Source organism: Liolophura sinensis, chromosome 6 (assembly GCF_032854445.1).
Source record: "Liolophura sinensis isolate JHLJ2023 chromosome 6, CUHK_Ljap_v2, whole genome shotgun sequence".
In the NCBI taxonomy this organism is placed as follows: Eukaryota; Metazoa; Mollusca; class Polyplacophora; order Chitonida; family Chitonidae; genus Liolophura; species Liolophura sinensis.
Genome location: NC_088300.1, coordinates 25,775,238 through 25,792,156, shown reverse-complemented (window position 1 = coordinate 25,792,156; position 16,919 = coordinate 25,775,238). Strand labels below are relative to the sequence as shown.

Below are 16,919 nucleotides of genomic sequence, written 5' to 3'. Positions count from 1 at the left end.
AGGAGAAGATGCTTCTCATTGTTTTGCTTGAGATCAACGTTTCACAGTCAAGCACATATTGCTTGACTGTGGCGATTTTGTTCCTGCGCGAGCTTCTTTTTATCCCGTGAACCCTCTTGCAGAACTTTTCAATTCTGTAGAAAGTGATACTATTTTTGATTTTCTCTCTGTCATTGGTGTGGTAGGAAAGGTGTGATTTTAAACTACCATCTGTGTTTGTTATGTAACTTCTGATGCCCTTTTGACTGACTAGTAAATGACTTATCTGTAGTAGATTGACTGCTTGACGTTTTATTGTCGCGATAAAACTGAAATATAGTTGAAAGCAATGTTAAAACTTTCACTCACTCACCCACTCACATGCCTCTTTTTAAAATTTGTACTATGGCATAAGTCGGATTCAAACTCATACCACTAGAAACATGCGATCAGTTACAAGGAGATACAAACAGTTTAAGGATGTTGGTAAGTTAAGATGCATTTATTGATTCTCCATATACAATACAAAAGGTTGTTCTAAAAGGTGCTTTTTCTGTTGGAGCCGTTAAAAATCTTGTTTCTTGAAAGGAAAGATTTCATCCAATATTTCCATTCAAGTATCCATTATTCGATCTCTTTGATTTAAGCATGTATGGATATTAGCACCTAAAATCTCACAAGATCACATGCCTCTCTTTTTACAATGTATACCATGGCATAAGTCGGATTCGAACTCATACCACTAGAAACATGCGATCAGTTACAAGAAGACACAAACGGTTTAAGGATGTTGGTAAGTTAAGATGCACTTATTGATTCTCCAGATACAGTACAAAAGATTGCTCTAAAAGGTGCTTTTTCAATTGGAGGCGTTAAAAATCTTGTTTCTTGAAAGGAAAGGTTTCACCCAAGGGCAGGTAACTCTAAGAAGATACCGATTTGACTATTGCAGAGATGACGGGTGGCAACATGGAGAATTTTCTGTCGAAGTTTTTGGCGATTCTCGTGTTGGTTTTGATCAACTTTTGTCCAGCGTTAACTGGGTTCGACACCAATGATTATTTGAAGAGAGAACACTCTTTGGTGAAACCGTACCAGGGTAAGCTTTATACCTGGTTTATACCCACAAGGATGCTGATGTGTCTTTCACGAAAACTGAGCACCCAGTGATAACCTTGCTTTGATGTACCGGTTTTTGAACTGATCATGGCTATTGTTAGAAAACAGTGCGGCAGGATAATCTTTCAGCAATATTTATTGTATATTTTCTGCGTTGATCTGTCTCAATGGTAAAAAATAGATGGGTAATACATAAATTGAAGCATTTTTTATTAATATACTTCGTTTGGTACAAGTTCAAGAGGGCGTGTTCAGGCCATCAGTCGTTTTAAATCTTTAACGTCAGAGTAACAAGTACAAAGGACATTAAAACTTGTTGACTTACGGTATTTGTTGATACAGTGAAAATAACTATTTTGCTGTGGCCTAAATTTCAGTGCTGTATGTGGAGCTAGGTGCACTATCTGCTTTTCAATCGTTTGTAATATGGGAGCTTTGATGTAAACGGGAAATTGCGAGTCACGCGGTCTGTCTAGCTGAGAAAAGCCAATAGTGTGCCTTCATGTGTATGTGAGACCTTTTGGCAAAATCCACACTAATTGTTATCAGTAATTATTAATAAACCTTTAATGAGTCGGCATTTCAGGAGTTAACCCAAGTGTTAAAAAACAGGGTGGAGGCTCTTGTGAACTAACTACAGGTGCTGTTGAGCCAGCAGGCCTGGGTATGCGAGATGAATATTCAGTCTAGCAAATACTGTAGATATCCCCACCCTGTCTCGTCAATATCTGCATGAACTCCTAAAGTGCCGATTCTGCTTATAATGAAATCAAGATTGTGTGTAGCTTTGAATGGGGGGCCTCCGTGGCCCAGTTGGTTAGTGCGCTAGCGCTGCTCAATGACCCAGGAGTATCTCACAAATGAGGTCGCTATGAGTTCAAGTCCAGCTCATGCTGGCTTCCTCTCCGGCAGTATGTGGGAAGGTCCTACAGCAACCTGCGGATGGTCGTGAGTTTCCCCCAGGTTCTGCCCCGTTTCCTCCCACCATAATGCTGGCCGCCGTCGTATAAGTGAAATATTCTTGAGTACGGCGTAAAACACCAATCAAATAAATAAATAAATAAATAAATAGTTTTGAATGTAGCTGAAGTAAACTTTCCATGTTTTCGTAAAGGATTACGCTGACATAGAAATAGGGGCAGGATTAAAATGATAAAAAACAGAATACAAATGTGCAGTTCATTGTTTGAAGTTTAAGATCTACAACATACGTTTGGTTTCATGTACATCACAAACCTTGTTTTTACTCCAAACATGGTATTTAATATTAAGGGAGCTTGTTTATGGGCATATAGGTACACATAGCACAAATAAACTTTTCAGGTTGAAAGTAATTGATTAAGAGTTACATCACTTTCATTTGAATCCAACAATGTCAGTTTGATCTATAAAAGCCATTTACATATCAAACTTCAGGAAATTAGGAGAATAAAAATCATGTCAAGAAAAAAATTTAAATAAATAGTATGTTAATTTGTAGTATTGCTTATTGTTTTCAGTGGTCATTTTGCTGATGTTGGTTTTGTTTCACTTTCAAACAGAGCTGATGGTTTTACATGCATACTTCTAGGGAGAAGAGTACATTTGTGCCCCTATTTGTTTTCAGGGTCTGGGATGAATGTGCCATTGTGGGATTTCTATGGCAGTACAATGGTGACAAATAACTTTATACGGTTGACGTCTGACAGACAAAGTCAACAAGGAAGTATTTGGAATAGTTTGGTGAGTTTAAGTGATTTTATGTTTCCTGTGGATGCTGGGGATTTTGAAAAAAAACAGCTAATTTGAGTTACAAATTACCATATACTGTTATACTTATGCAAATAGTATCATGTAGTGTAAAACTGAGAGATTATCAAGGGCACTGTACATTTTCACTGTAAAATTGTTGCTGAATGATTTAGTACAGATTTTCGGTTTTGTAATTTCCTGCATTCTGCCGAACATCAGAATTGCCCCAAAAGTGTTATTGCAGTATGAGTGAAGTGTTAATTAATTTTACCCCAAACATTAATTTGTGATATTTAGTTATGATATGGTGGATCTATAATTCTGTTTTACAGCCTTGTTTCATCAGGAATTGGGAGCTTCATGTCCATTTCAAGGTTCATGGATCTGGGAAAAGTCTGTTTGGGGATGGGTTTGCGATATGGTACACAAGAGACAGAATGCAGCCAGGTAATCATTTGAGCTTATGCATATTTAATGTAATGAGGGGTTCTCTAGTTGACCAACAGCAATTGCTGGACTTTACCTTCAACGCGAATCTGAGAATATGATTCTCATGATGACTCCCTTATATATATATGTATATCTAGTATAGTATAGTATAGTATAGTATAGTATATATATATGTATATATATATTACATTTAAATGTACACTGTTTCACATTGTTAAAGTTATGAACATGGGAATTACCCAAATCTGTTTATTTTTATATGCATTGATACCATTAGAGCAACTTCAAGTTTCAAGCTCAAGTTTACATCTGTATCACGGCCCAGTATTTAAAATTCTTTAAAAAACCTTGTGTCAGTTAAAAAGCATACAGAGAGAATGTCTATTAGTGATGAATTTTTTGTTATGAATTTAAAACTCAAAATTGTGCTATAGTAGATACTGATGTTGTTTGTTCATTGTCTGTAGATTCAATCCAGCACCCATTGAAAATGATTGTGACTTTCTTTTTTGTAGATTCAATCCGGACTTGTTGAACATGATATGTGTGACTTTCTTTTATGTAGATTCAATCCGCACCTGTTGAACATGGTATATGTGACTTTCTTTTTTGTAGATTCAATCCGGACCTGTTGATCATCATTTATGTGACTTTGTTTTACGTAGATTCAATCCGAACCTGTTGAACATGATTTATGTGACTTTGTTTTATGTAGATTCAATCCGAACCTGTTGAACATGATTTATGTGACTTTGTTTTATGTAGATTCAATCCGAACCTGTTGAACATGATTTATGTGACTTTGTTTTATGTAGATTCAATCCGGACCTGTTGAACATGATTTATGTGACTTTGTTTTATGTAGATTCAATCCGAACCTGTTGAACATGATTTATGTGACTTTCTTTTATGTAGATTCAATCCGGACCCATTGAACATGATTTATGTGACTTTGTTTTTCATGCTATTGGATCACTTTGCTTTACCAAATACATGTAGTGTTAAGATAGTCATTATCACTGTTTCTAAGTCTACAGTGGCTGTCCTTTCTCTGTTCATAAATCAGGTCCAGTATTTGGCAGCAAAGACTTTTTCAGTGGGTTGGCTATATTCATGGATACCTATAGCAATCACAATGGACCACATCAGGTGAGTTCCCCTAAACGACCTAAAATTTCGCCCACAAAAGTGCATTTTTAGAGGCAAGTAAATGTCACAAAATACTATTTTTAGTGCCTAAACATTAAATTTCCCAGTAGAGTATCATCCCATCTTCCAAGTAAACCTCAAAACACTTTTCTAAAATCAATAGAACTCTCAGAATCAGGAAAACTGGGTAGGTTAGTCGTGGATGAAATTTATGGTTGTATGATCTCCTTGAAAATCTCGGTTATAAAATCAACGATAGTACTTCAAGATTTTGATCTGGCTCTTAAAAGGTATTCTGTTACATAATGTACATTGGTTAAACATTTTTGCTCTCATTCACTTTAAAACTGTATGATTATTGGTGGTGTATTGAAACAGTCATTTGTCTCTCCTTGATTGTAGATCATTCGTAAAGTACAGTGGTCATAGTTTTTGTAACATCTAGCTTTGACCAGCGAAAAAAAATGCCATCAGTTCCACTCTGTGTTTGTTCAAGCGAAGTCCAGAGATATCCTGCGATCAAGACGACAGAAGTTGATCATTCAAACAGCACAAAATTTTCAAGTGACTTTTTATATTGTTTACTACGTCATGGCATACCTTTCTTACTGCTACTGACCATTGCGTTTCCTTGACAGCACACTCACCCCTATATATCAGCTATGGTGAGTAATGGTACCGTGCACTATGATCATGACCAGGATGGCACCCTTACCCAACTCAATGGCTGTGAATCTTCATTCAGGAACAAAGATGTGGAGACGTTTATAGCCGTCCGGTACCATGATAATACACTAAAGGTAAGCCTGTCGCTGGACCTCTCTAGCCATCTTGTACCATGATAATACACTAAAGGTGAGCCTGTCGCTGGACCTCTCTAGCCATCTTGTACCATGATAATACACTAAAGGTGAGCCTGTCGCTGGTCCTCTCTAGCAATCTGGTACCATGATAATACACTAAAGGTAAGCCTGTCGCTGGACCCCTCTGGCCATCTTGTACCATGATAATACACTAAAGGTAAGCCTGTTGCTGGACCTCTCTAGCCATCTTGTACCATGATAATACACTAAAGGTAAGCCTGTCGCTGGTCCTCTCTAGCCATCTGGTACCATGATAATACCCTAAAGGTAAGCCTGTTGCTGGTCCTCTCTAGTCATCTGGTACCTTGATAATACACTAAAGGTAAGCCTGCCACAAGTCCTCTCTAGCAATCTTCTACCATGATAATACACTAAAGGTGGGCCTGTTGCTGGTTCTCTCTAGCCATCTAGTACCATGATAATACACTGAAGGTAAGCCTGTTGCTGGTCCTCTCTAGCAGTCTGGTACCATGATAATACACTAAAGGTAAGCCTGTCGCTGGTCCTCTCTAGCAATCTGGTACCATGATAATACACTAAAGGTAAGCCTGTCGCTGGACCTCTCTAGCCATCTTGTACCATGATAATACACTAAAAGTAAGCCTGTCGCTGGACCTCTCTAGCCATATTGTACCATGATAATACACTAAAGGTAAGCCTGTTGCTGGTCCTCTCTAGCAATCTGGTACCATGATAACACACTAATGTAAGCCTGTTGCTGGTCCTCTCTAGCAATCTGGTACCATGATAATACACTAAAGGTGGGCCTGTCCCTGACCCTCTCTAGCCATCTGGTTCTATGATAACACACTACTGTAAGCCTGTTACTGGTCCTCTCCAGCCATCTGGTACCATGATAAGACACTAAAGGTGAGTCTGTCCCTGACCCTCTCTAGCCATCTGGTACCATGATAACACACTAATGTAAGCCTGTTGCTGGTCCTCTCTAGCAATCTGGTACCATGATAACACACTAATGTAAGCCTGTTACTGGTCCTCTCCAGCCATCTGGTATCCCAGGATTTGTTGCGTTGATTGTTCTTATTTCTGACCGGGTACCTTGGGAGGGCATCGGTGGTGGTCAGGGGATTATATGGACAATCCTCGAATAAAATTCACAAGCTCACGCTTCATTGAGCTGTTAGTCTATGCTCCTGCCACCAACAGTTCATTTTCCTCAGTTTTAATTGTGATGGATTTAGTACATAAAGGTTTATTTCACAAAAGGTGCACCTTGATTATTGTATGATCGCCGTTTTATGATGAAAGGGAATCCAGGAGAAAACTCCTGGGAGATTGCTGAGCTTGACCACCCAGTACCTTTGCACATGTGGAGTGGCATGTCAGATATCCATTAATATGCATGCAGAGCTCTTCACATACAAAGCTATTACAGGACTTAGCACTGGGCAAATCCTTACTTGCCAATTACCAGCAGATGATGACACAAACAATGTTTAAACTTACAGTCACCTGTCTCAAAATCTCTACGTGTCTGCTATACTCGTTGATGGCATGATTTTTGCCGACCAAAGGCAAAAAAATAATCTTACCATCTGGCTGGTGACACCTGGGCATATTTGCATACTGGTAATCATAAAACATGCTCTTTGTTTTGATATATAGCCAGTCGGTGTTGTGTGAACTTCTGATACATCAGCAACACCTGTCTGACTCCCGATATGCCGGGCTCGCACACAGTGCTAGCACAAGCGAAACTCTAGGTCATTTACCGTAAGCTGGCTGCTGTCTCTATCCTAAAAGCATAATGTATATAGCCATCTGATATCACAATGTAGTAATGGTAGACTGGAAACTGTCCATGTATCAAGTAGACTGCTGACAGCAGACTGCTTCTGTGGCCTTTTGGTTAGAGCGTCGGTCTTGAAGTCACGAGACGCAGGATTAAACCTAGGTCGAGTCACACGAAAGACTTTAAAAATGGTACTTGTCACTGCCCTTTTTGGCCCTCAGCACTGAGAATTTAAAGCAAGGAAGCAGAGTGTTATTACTGGTATCTCCCACATGATACTGATCATTTTGGCGACATGGAGGCGTCCTGCCACAAGAGTGAGTGAGTGAGTGCTTGGGGTTTAACGTCGTACTCAACAATTTTTCAGTCATATGACGACGAAGGAATCATTAGGGTGCATGCACGTGTAATTGTGCCTCCTTGTTGCAGGACGGATTTCCACCGCTCTTTTATTTAGTGCTGCATCACTGAGACGACTTACCGAAGGCAAGTAAGCCGCCCTGCCCGAGCCATTATACTGATACGGGTCAACCAGTCGTTGCACTATCCCCTTCATGCTGAACGCCAAGCGAGGAAGTTACAACTTCCTCTTTTAAAGTCTTAGGTGTGACTCGACCAAGGATTGATCCTGGATCTACCGGTCCCGAAACGGACGCTCTACCAACTGTGCTATCCAGGCCGGTCCCTGCCACAAGAAGACCACAGGCTATGCACACACACCTAATGGCTCTGCGTCGCCATATGACTAAAAATTGTTTGGTACGACATTAAACCCCAAGCAGACATACATACATGTATACATTCATCAAAGACAAGCTGGTTTATACTGTCCCTCTGCAGCCATCTTATAATGTTAAATCCAAACATCATACAGTAACTCAAGATTTACAGCAAAGACCATCATCCCCTCCGAGGAGTTGGTATTTAGTGCCCATATTTATCAAACGTCTTAAAGTCAAAAATTCAAACGTCTACAAATAAAATGTTTTGCTTTAGAAGGCTAAAAATTTGTACATTGATTCTTTACTGCAAAAAAAAAACAATGTACTATCCACTGTTTGATTTCTTTCCTGTTCTGAGTTTGGGTTTTTTAGGGATTTGATATTTATGATTTAAGTCTTAAGTTGCTTGAGAAAATGGCCCGTGGAGTCAAATAGCTTGACAGGTTGGATTGTCTGGTATCTTTAGCATGATGTTCAGTCAAGCAGCATCACAAAAAAATGGCCAATAATGTTCCAGCCAGCTGAATTGCTGAAATAATGTTGGAAGTGACAATTCAGAGAAACAACTGTTCAACTTGAATTTTTTTAGGCAATTGCATATTGAAAAATAATCAGTGCATTTCTTCAAAATGTATGTGGTTTTTACCCTCATGTAGGTTTCAACAGATATTGAGGGGAATGGTGAATGGAAAGAGTGTTTCACGTCAACTGGGGTAAAACTACCAACAGGATATTTTTTTGGAATATCAGCTGCAACAGGAGAATTGGCAGGTAATTTAAAATAAAGCTTAAATTGCCCTGTTCCAGTAACTGTTTTGAAAACAAACATGTTACCAAATTCTAAGAACATAACACTATGTGTACATGTACATGTATGGTGTGTTTATCTGTAAATAATCTTCCAGTAAGTGTTTTGAAAATATTCTGAGAACATAATACCATATGTACAGGCCTAGGTGTATATCTGTAAATAATTACTGTTTTGAAAATATTTAATAAACATGCTACCATATTCTGAGAATGCACTACCATATGTACATTCAAATATATATATATATCTGTAAATGATCAAGGTTCCCTGTCTACAGACCACTAACACTTCAACAAGAATTTTTCAATTATACGTCAGCAGGCAGTGACGTCAATCAGAAGGTTTGTCATTACCTGCTGACATGTAATTGGAATATTCTCTTTGTCTCATGGCCGTATCCAAGTCAAATTGTCTGCCAGTCATGTGCCTGCGAACTTGGGTACGGCCTGGCATCAGAAGGTTTGTCATTGCCTGCTGACATATAGTTGGAATATTCTCTTTGTCTCATGGTGGTATTCAAGTCAATTTGTCTGCCAGTCATGTGCCTGCGAACTTGGGTACGGCCTGGCATCAGAAGGTTTGTCATTGCCTGCTGACATATAATTGGAATATTCTCTTTGTCTCGTGGCCGTATCCAAGTCAAATTGTCTGCCAGTCATGTGTCTGCGAACTTGGGTACGGCTATGCATCAGAAGGTTTGTCATTGCCTGCTGACATATAATTGGAATATTCTCTTTGTCTCATGGCCGTATCCAAGTCAAATTGTCTGCCAGTCATGTGCCTGCGAACTTGGGTACGGCCTGGCATCAGAAGGTTTGTCATTGCCTGCTGACATATAATTGGAATATTCTCTTTGTCTCATGGCCGTATCCAAGTCAATTTGTCTGCCAGTCATGTACCTGCGAACTTGGGTACGGCCTGGCATCAGAAGGTTTGTCATTGCCTGCTGACATATAATTGGAACATTCTCTTTGTCTCATGGCCGTATCCAAGCCAAATTGTCTGCCAGTCATGTACCTGCAAACTTGGGTACGGCCTGGCATCAGAAGGTTTGTCATTGCCTGCTGACATATAATTGGAACATTCTCGACTCTCATGGCCATATTCAAGTCAAATTGTCTGCCAGTCATGTGCCTGCGAACTTGGGTACGGCCTTGCATCAGAAGGTTTGTCATTGCCTGCTGACATATAATTGGAACATTCTCGAGTCTCATGGCCGTATCCAAGTCAATTTGTCTGCCAGTCATGTGCCTGCGAACTTGGGCACGGCCTGGCATCAGAAGGTTTGTCATTGCCTGCTGACATGTAATTGGAACATTCTCAAGTCTCATGGCCGTATTCAGTTCAATTTGTCTGCCAGTCATGTGCCTGCGAACTTGGGTACGGCCTGGCATCAGAAGGTTTGTCATTGCCTGCTGACATATAATTGGAACATTCTCGAGTCTCATGGCTGTATCCAAGCCAAATTGTCTGCCAGTCATGTGCCTGCGAACTTGGGTACGGCCTGGCATCAGAAGGTTTGTCATTGCCTGCTGACATGTAATTGGAACATTCTCAAGCCTCATGGTGGTATTCAATTCAATTTGTCTGCCAGTCATGTGCCTGCGAACTTGGGTACGGCCTGGCACCAGAACGTTTGTCATTGCCTGCTGACATATAATTGGAACATTCTCGAGTCTCATGGCCCTATCCAAATCAATTTGCCTGCCAGTCATGTGCCTGCGAACTTGGGTACGGCTATGCATCAGAAGGTTTGTCATTGCCTGCTGACATGTAATTTGAATATTCTTGAGTCTCATGGACGTATCCAAGTTAAATTGTCTGCCAGTCATGTGCCTGTGAACTTGGGTACGGCCTTGCATCAGAAGGTTTGTCATTGCCTGCTGACATATAATTGGAACATTCTCAAGTCTCATGGCCGTATTCAATTCAATTTGTCTGCCAGTCATGTGCCTGCGAACTTGAGTGCGGCCTGGCATCAGAAGGTTTGTCATTGCCTGCTGACATGTAATTGAAATATTCTCGAGTCTCGTGGAAATCACTAATCAAAAGAATACATGAAGGAACCAGAATTAGTTTTAATACATCCTGTGACACTACGGGATGTCTTTAAATAAGGTACTTATAATGAAGGCTTTGCTGATGACCAAATCCAGAGTATATATTTTTTTCCTCGCCAGATAACCATGACATCATTTCTGTAAAGCTTTATGAACTGGAGGCTCCAGAAAATCAAGTAAGTGTTGCATGAAGCAAGTCGTTGTTTACCTTTTCCAGTAGGATATCATCCTACCTTCCAAAGAAACCTCCTAAAGCCTTTCTATGCTGATTGCCTCTCTGGTCATGTGCGGGATGGTCTTGTCTGAAAATTCTTTCTCTGAAATTGTTCTTCATGTATCAAAGAAAGAGTGAAAAAAACAAAAAATAAAAAAACAAACCAAAATGGGTGCTATATTTTATAATCCCATAAATCAACTCATTGAAATAAGGAATGTCGAACATACAGGTACTTTAAGCCCTCTCTCTTTGTGTTTATTTTTACAGAAAGATGATCCATTAGATTACAGCAAAATTTTACCATCTGCTCAAAATACTGAACCTGCAAGGGGTAAGTTGCCTCACTTTGGCCAGCAAATGGTGGTTCTTGTTAAAGATATTTCAGAAGAAAAATAAACAATTAGTTCTTTTTTTTCAAGATTAAAGTTATTTTATTCCATTTCCTTAACATATTGTGTATAAAAAGCCATATTGAGCTAGAAATGAAAGTATTGGGCAAAGTAAACATAAAGCACGCAGGGTTTTAAGGGTCCCTCAGGGTTGTAGGTTCCTTTAGGGTCACTAGATGTTTCTTGTCAAAGTAAATGTATATGGGTCCAGTGTGTGCCTCACCATAGGAACTTTTCGACTGGGCCATCTGTGGTGGCTGTCATTGTGTATAAAACGTGTGATTCTGGTGGAAACAGAGTGAAACATGCTGTGTATTTTATACCAACGGAAAGCCTAATCATTACTGAATAAGGTGATGAAAGTTTTAGTGAAATTTTATTGATCGATAAAGTAGATGATGTCAGAGATATGAAAATCCTGTGTATATGTTTGATACATTGTATCTTTGCCTGTATATATGACATGGTTATAAGCCATGGTTCAAGCGCTTGTGGATTTTTCAGTTCCACCCATAAAATTAACTACCATATTATATGAGAAATATTTTATTTATTTATTTGATTGGTGTTTTATGCCGTACTCAAGAATATTTCACTTATACGACGGTGTCCAGCATTATGGTGGGAGGAAACAGGGCAGAGCCCGGGGGAAACCCACAATCAGCCGCAGGTAACTGGCAGACCTTCCCATATACAACCGGAGAGGATGTGTGAAATATTTTAGACTGTGGTGTTCAGCAACAATCCAATAAATATGTAAAGCAAGACTTCAAAATCGTGCTTACAGAGCCTAACTCTTCAGCTGACAGCTAACAGGAAGTCTGTCTGTAGAAAAGATATGTTTAGATCAGCCAGGAGTGATATTATTGTCTTATGATGGCTTCTGAATATTACATGTTACATTATGACAAGCATGCTATTGATATAATGCTATTGATATGCTATTGATCTTTTTTTTAATGCATAATATAACACAGATGTAACTCTCTCTACTCATGTAACTGGTATCAGATGAGTGATTTCTTAATTGTTTGCGAATTTTTTTCAGATCGGGTGGACGATACAAAAACAAGTTCTTTCTCCGGGTGGAAGTTACTACTTCTTATTATTTTAATCATCATTGGAGTTGGAGTGTGTGGAATGGTTGGATTTGTCTTGTATCAAAACAAACAACAACACAATCGCAAACGATTCTATTAATAACATTGATCATTAAATCATCCCTTCTTTAATCACAACGATGTGGTATTCAGCCATAATCATTCATAACAGTATCATGTTGAAATTAAATAAAAAAGGAAAAAGTTTGCACAAGAAATGTGAGAGAGTAGAAAACATCAAATACCAAATATTGTTTTAAGGTAATAGTATGTTTTGTTCTGATTTTTGGCAACAATACCTGTTTGTTTTTTGTAATAAAGGAAGTCATGTTTTGTCAATGACTTTGATACACTGTTTCATGATAATAAATCATAAGCCTCCGCTATTTTTGTAAATGGTTTTAGTATGGTTAGGGTGTGTTTCAGTTGATTTCTGAGTTCAGACAATGAAAGCAGTGTATGATAATTGTGCTGTAGATAAAATTGGAGGTGGTGAACATTCATTTTTATGAAGTATGTATGTACACCATATTGCTTGGCAGAATGTCAGACCTTTGGTACAAGTACTATTTTATAAAATCACCTTAGATTTTCTTGGGTGAAAAATTCTATAAAATTAAAGTTGATTTAGTACACACATAATACATTTACCTAAGGTATTCATGTTGATGTCACAGAATTTTCACTTGTGTGCATTTGAAAACTTTAGTGTTGGTAATCTTGTCTGTTCAATTCTGGCGTAGATATTAGCCAAGTGTTTATTGTGCTATTAGTCATGCTATTTTTTGTATGACAACAATCATATATTCATAGGTACTGCAGCAAGGAAACTGATGTGAAACCCGTAGCTGCATGTATGTATTCCTTGTGTACAGTATCTCTCCATCAAATATTGCCAAAGTGGAGTTCTACAGTATCATTGATTCTTTTCTAATGTATGGTGGTCAGCGTTTAAATTGCCTGGTAATCTCTGTAGCACTCCTATATTAGATGGATAGTCAGGCACATGGCTAGGTACAGTTATCTACCCTACCATTAAACCTGACAACTGTCATATATGAGTGAAATATTCTACAGGATGGGTTGAATCATAGGTTGGATAAATATCAGCAACACTGTGTGTTATATAATATTTAATCTTTGCGTAGGAGGTCATTAGGAAAATTGTTCCAGAATTACATGTATACACATGTTAATACTGATGTACTAAATCTATGTAATCCAGAACCAGTGTTCAAAATTAAAATTTTCGTCACTAAATCAGCTAAACATTTTGTACAAATCTCAGTGAGCCAGCATATGCCCTGTGTCAGTATGCTTTCATATTTGATGGCGTGTACAGTTCATATTGTATGCTGCAAAGAAAGCCTGGATGAAACAAACAATATGTACTAATATGAAATATGTCATCATTACATTTACGACTTCCTCTGCATTATTTTACATGTATAACAATTCTGTATTCTCGTCATCATATGACTGAAAAATTGTTAAGCATGACGTTAAACCCCAAGCACTCACTCACTCTATCTGTATTCTGTATTATTATATTTTTTTATTTCTAATATTTTTTTTAAAAATTTTGTCTTTAGTTTCTTTTTTTTTCTATACAGAAACAGTACAGGTCATCTTCACCAGATTTTGATGAAATACACTTTAAAAAATTACCAGTACCAGTAGTTCAAAAAGTGTGATCTCAATAGGTAAAAGTTGAACTGATTTACAGTTTTAGTTTATTGTGTAAATACACAACTGAAGATCTTAGTTACTATAGTGCCTATAATGAAATAAGTCTACGTTAAACTTGTATGAAATTGTACAAAACAAATGGCTTCTGTGGTTTCTCGCATATTTTTTCGATTTTGAAAGGCGCAATTTAGCAAGTTGATGATGTTGTTAGAAGAAGACATTTTGAGATTTTTGTACAAAAGTTGATATTTATATTTCCATGCACCTTGAGTCTGTTGGCCTGTGCCAAATTGTTGACACACAAAATGATGAAGTATGGCACTTTTGAATTCACATAAATGAATTTCTTGCAATTACAAAACGTTACAAAAACAGACAGAAAAAACTTTTTGTGTGGCTGTTTTGCAATGACTAAACTTTTTAGGCGTTTCCAAGTATGTGTATGTTTTTATGTGCAAAATTCTCATGTAACGTATAAGAATGTTCAATTTCACAAAAAGACATTCAGGAACTTTAGCTACAATCATATCAATTAGTTGACAGGTAAGCGTGCTATTTAATCCGTCACTCATGAGCTGTCCTGTATACCTGTGTATAAATTAAGCACTAGTACCCAATGTTAATAATTGGCATATAGCATTACTGATACCTTAGTGTGGGTTTTGTGTGCTAGTTGACTTTACAATTTTGTTGTTGTATGAACTTCAAATGGGTCCTGGTGGTGGGATTAGAGACGTTAGTGCTAGTGTTGTAAATGTAATCCTTGTTTAAGACAAGGATTAAAAATGCACTTTTGAAAACGCATTATTTAGTGCATATGTATGCCGGTGTAGACTTAGTTCATGATTTTTTATATTGCCTGTGGTCCAAAATTGATATCACCTGTGCCCTCCTATGGTGTATTAATAAAAGCTGCAGTATTCATTTAAAAGAGAGTATAAATTAATTCATTAGGCTTATGAAATAAGTTTATAGGAATGAAATGATTAATGATTGGTGCTTGATTGTATATACAGAATGGTGTTATAAATCCTTACTAATTTAGCTAACTGTAGTGTGTTGCATTTTAGTTCTGATTGCTGACCGAAACAGTGTTACATTTAAAAATTGTTAAATTGTGGAACTTTGTTTTGTTTGATCTTCTTTACAATGGTCAGGTACTGTTATCAGAGCTTTTGTTAGTTTTGTACTTTATATCACACCAACATACGCTTGTATGTAAGCTGAAGTTGTGAATGAGGCAATATTTCTTCAGTTTTGCTAATTTCATTCGGTTAACATTGTTCCAACTTTGTAAATCTTGTATCAGAAAATAAAATGCATTTATAACAATACTTTGTGGGCAAATCTGCGTGTCATAGTAGGGAGTAACCTCCCTTAGTAGATAGGGTTTTCTTTGTGCGGAGGGTTTAAAGCACGATTTGGCACGAAAATGGCGGCGTCAAGATATCGTAATTTCTTACGACTGTGTGAAGACTGGCCGCTGGATAAAAGCAAAATTGGAAGAGATCTTGGGGTAGTCTTGCGAGAGAAAGTCGTTCTGGCATTCAAGCACGGCGAAGCGACAAATGTCAACGTTCAAGAATGTGACAGAATGTACGAAAGTTTACATCGAATTAACACGAACTATTACAAAACAATGTATTCACGATCAGGGGTGATAACTACTGGAGCTGTCGGTATCCCTGTTAAGGATTGTAGTCTCATTGTGTCTACAGAGGGACTTAAAGTCACCCAAGAAGAAGACACGGGATTTTTCAGAAGACTGAAGAAAAAACTGGCAACAAAAGACGAGAGCAGTTCGCAGTAGAACGATAAAGAGTTACTTACCCTTGAGTGTGACTTTTCTGTTTTCTTATTTAGTTTCAGCCTTTAGTGAACGGTGAACTGTTAAGTTAGACGATCTATTTTGAACTGAAAAGTAAACCACTAAACTAACAGTTGAGCAGTGATGTAATCGCTGAAAAGAAACAGATGCGGTAAAACCAGAGTGGGCTCAGCATTTTTAATTTGCCATTCCTTAAACCCCAAAGATGACATTGTATGCACCTTGTCACTTGGAGAAATCAAAGATGTAAACCGTGTGCTTTTGCAGTTCAGTTTGCTACAGGACTCTCCATGTTTGCAGATGGATTGAGAAAAAAGCATGAAACTGAAAACAACCCTTCCATGCTGTGGCAAGATCTAATTTGTGTGATATGTTGATAAATGTCTTTGTTACATGTATCAGAATAACTCATGTGAAGTTATGTATGTCCTGCAACATTTAAATGACAATGTTGGTTGCACTTATAAATGTGATAAATGTCTTGCTCTTCTTGACTTGACTGGATAATACCTTAATGACAAAGACTTTATATTTGGTAGCCATGTTAAAATGTTAAATGGCTTAATTAGGAGTCCATGCAGGTAGTCCTGTGGGATACGTAGTGTTTTCGTTCAGATTATAATTATGATTTATTCAATTTTATGTGCCACCTACAGCCTAGACCGCCTGACCAATAGACTTGAAATTTTGCAGTATTATTCCATAATAACCTGAAGTTGTGCACCGATTGTTCTCATGTCATGTGGTTTGGTGGTCATATTGCATTTTGTATGAAATCGTGTAAACATCTTCCTATACAGTCGCTGTGAGTTTAAATCTAGTTCATGCTGGCTTCCTCTCCGACAGTAAGTGGGAAGGTCTGCCAGTCACCTGCAGATGGTTGTGGGTTCCCCCGGGCTCTGCCTGGTTTCCTCCAACCATAATTCTGGCCGCTGTCGTATAAGTGAAATGTTCTTGACTACGATGTAAAACACCAATCAAATAAATAAACATCTTCTCCAGAATCACGAAACGATTGTTCTGAAATTTGATGTGCAAGGAGACCATTGTTAGTTACAG

At 38.1% G+C, this 16,919-nt stretch overlaps 2 protein-coding genes across 2 annotated transcripts; both read left to right on the top strand.

Annotated features, from left to right (window-relative positions):
- Nucleotides 1-949: 949 nt before the first annotated feature.
- LOC135466320 (vesicular integral-membrane protein VIP36-like) lies at nucleotides 950-15,468 on the top strand. The gene is made up of 9 exons (XM_064743744.1): nucleotides 950-1,078; nucleotides 2,705-2,820; nucleotides 3,162-3,276; nucleotides 4,346-4,428; nucleotides 5,067-5,228; nucleotides 8,423-8,537; nucleotides 10,758-10,813; nucleotides 11,122-11,185; nucleotides 12,292-15,468. The coding sequence occupies exons 2-9, from the start codon at nucleotides 2,713-2,715 to the stop codon at nucleotides 12,441-12,443; spliced, it is 855 nt and encodes a 284-aa protein (XP_064599814.1). The 5' UTR covers nucleotides 950-1,078; nucleotides 2,705-2,712; the 3' UTR covers nucleotides 12,444-15,468.
- Nucleotides 15,465-15,842, top strand: LOC135467043 (ubiquinol-cytochrome-c reductase complex assembly factor 2-like). The gene has a single exon (XM_064744803.1). The coding sequence runs from the start codon at nucleotides 15,465-15,467 to the stop codon at nucleotides 15,840-15,842; it is 378 nt and encodes a 125-aa protein (XP_064600873.1).
- Nucleotides 15,843-16,919: the final 1,077 nt, after the last annotated feature.

What these genes read in the sequence shown, in the direction of transcription:
- LOC135466320 (XM_064743744.1), top strand. Translation starts at nt 2,713, where the DNA reads ATGAATGTGCCATTGTGGGATTTCTATGGCAGTACAATGGTGACAAAT. An exon ending in GAAGTATTTGGAATAGTTTG is followed by an intron (nt 2,821 to 3,161) that starts GTGAGTTTAAGT and finishes TCTGTTTTACAG; the next exon opens with CCTTGTTTCATCAGGAATTG. An exon ending in AAATACTGAACCTGCAAGGG is followed by an intron (nt 11,186 to 12,291) that starts GTAAGTTGCCTC and finishes AATTTTTTTCAG; the next exon opens with ATCGGGTGGACGATACAAAA.
- LOC135467043 (XM_064744803.1), top strand. Translation starts at nt 15,465, where the DNA reads ATGGCGGCGTCAAGATATCGTAATTTCTTACGACTGTGTGAAGACTGG.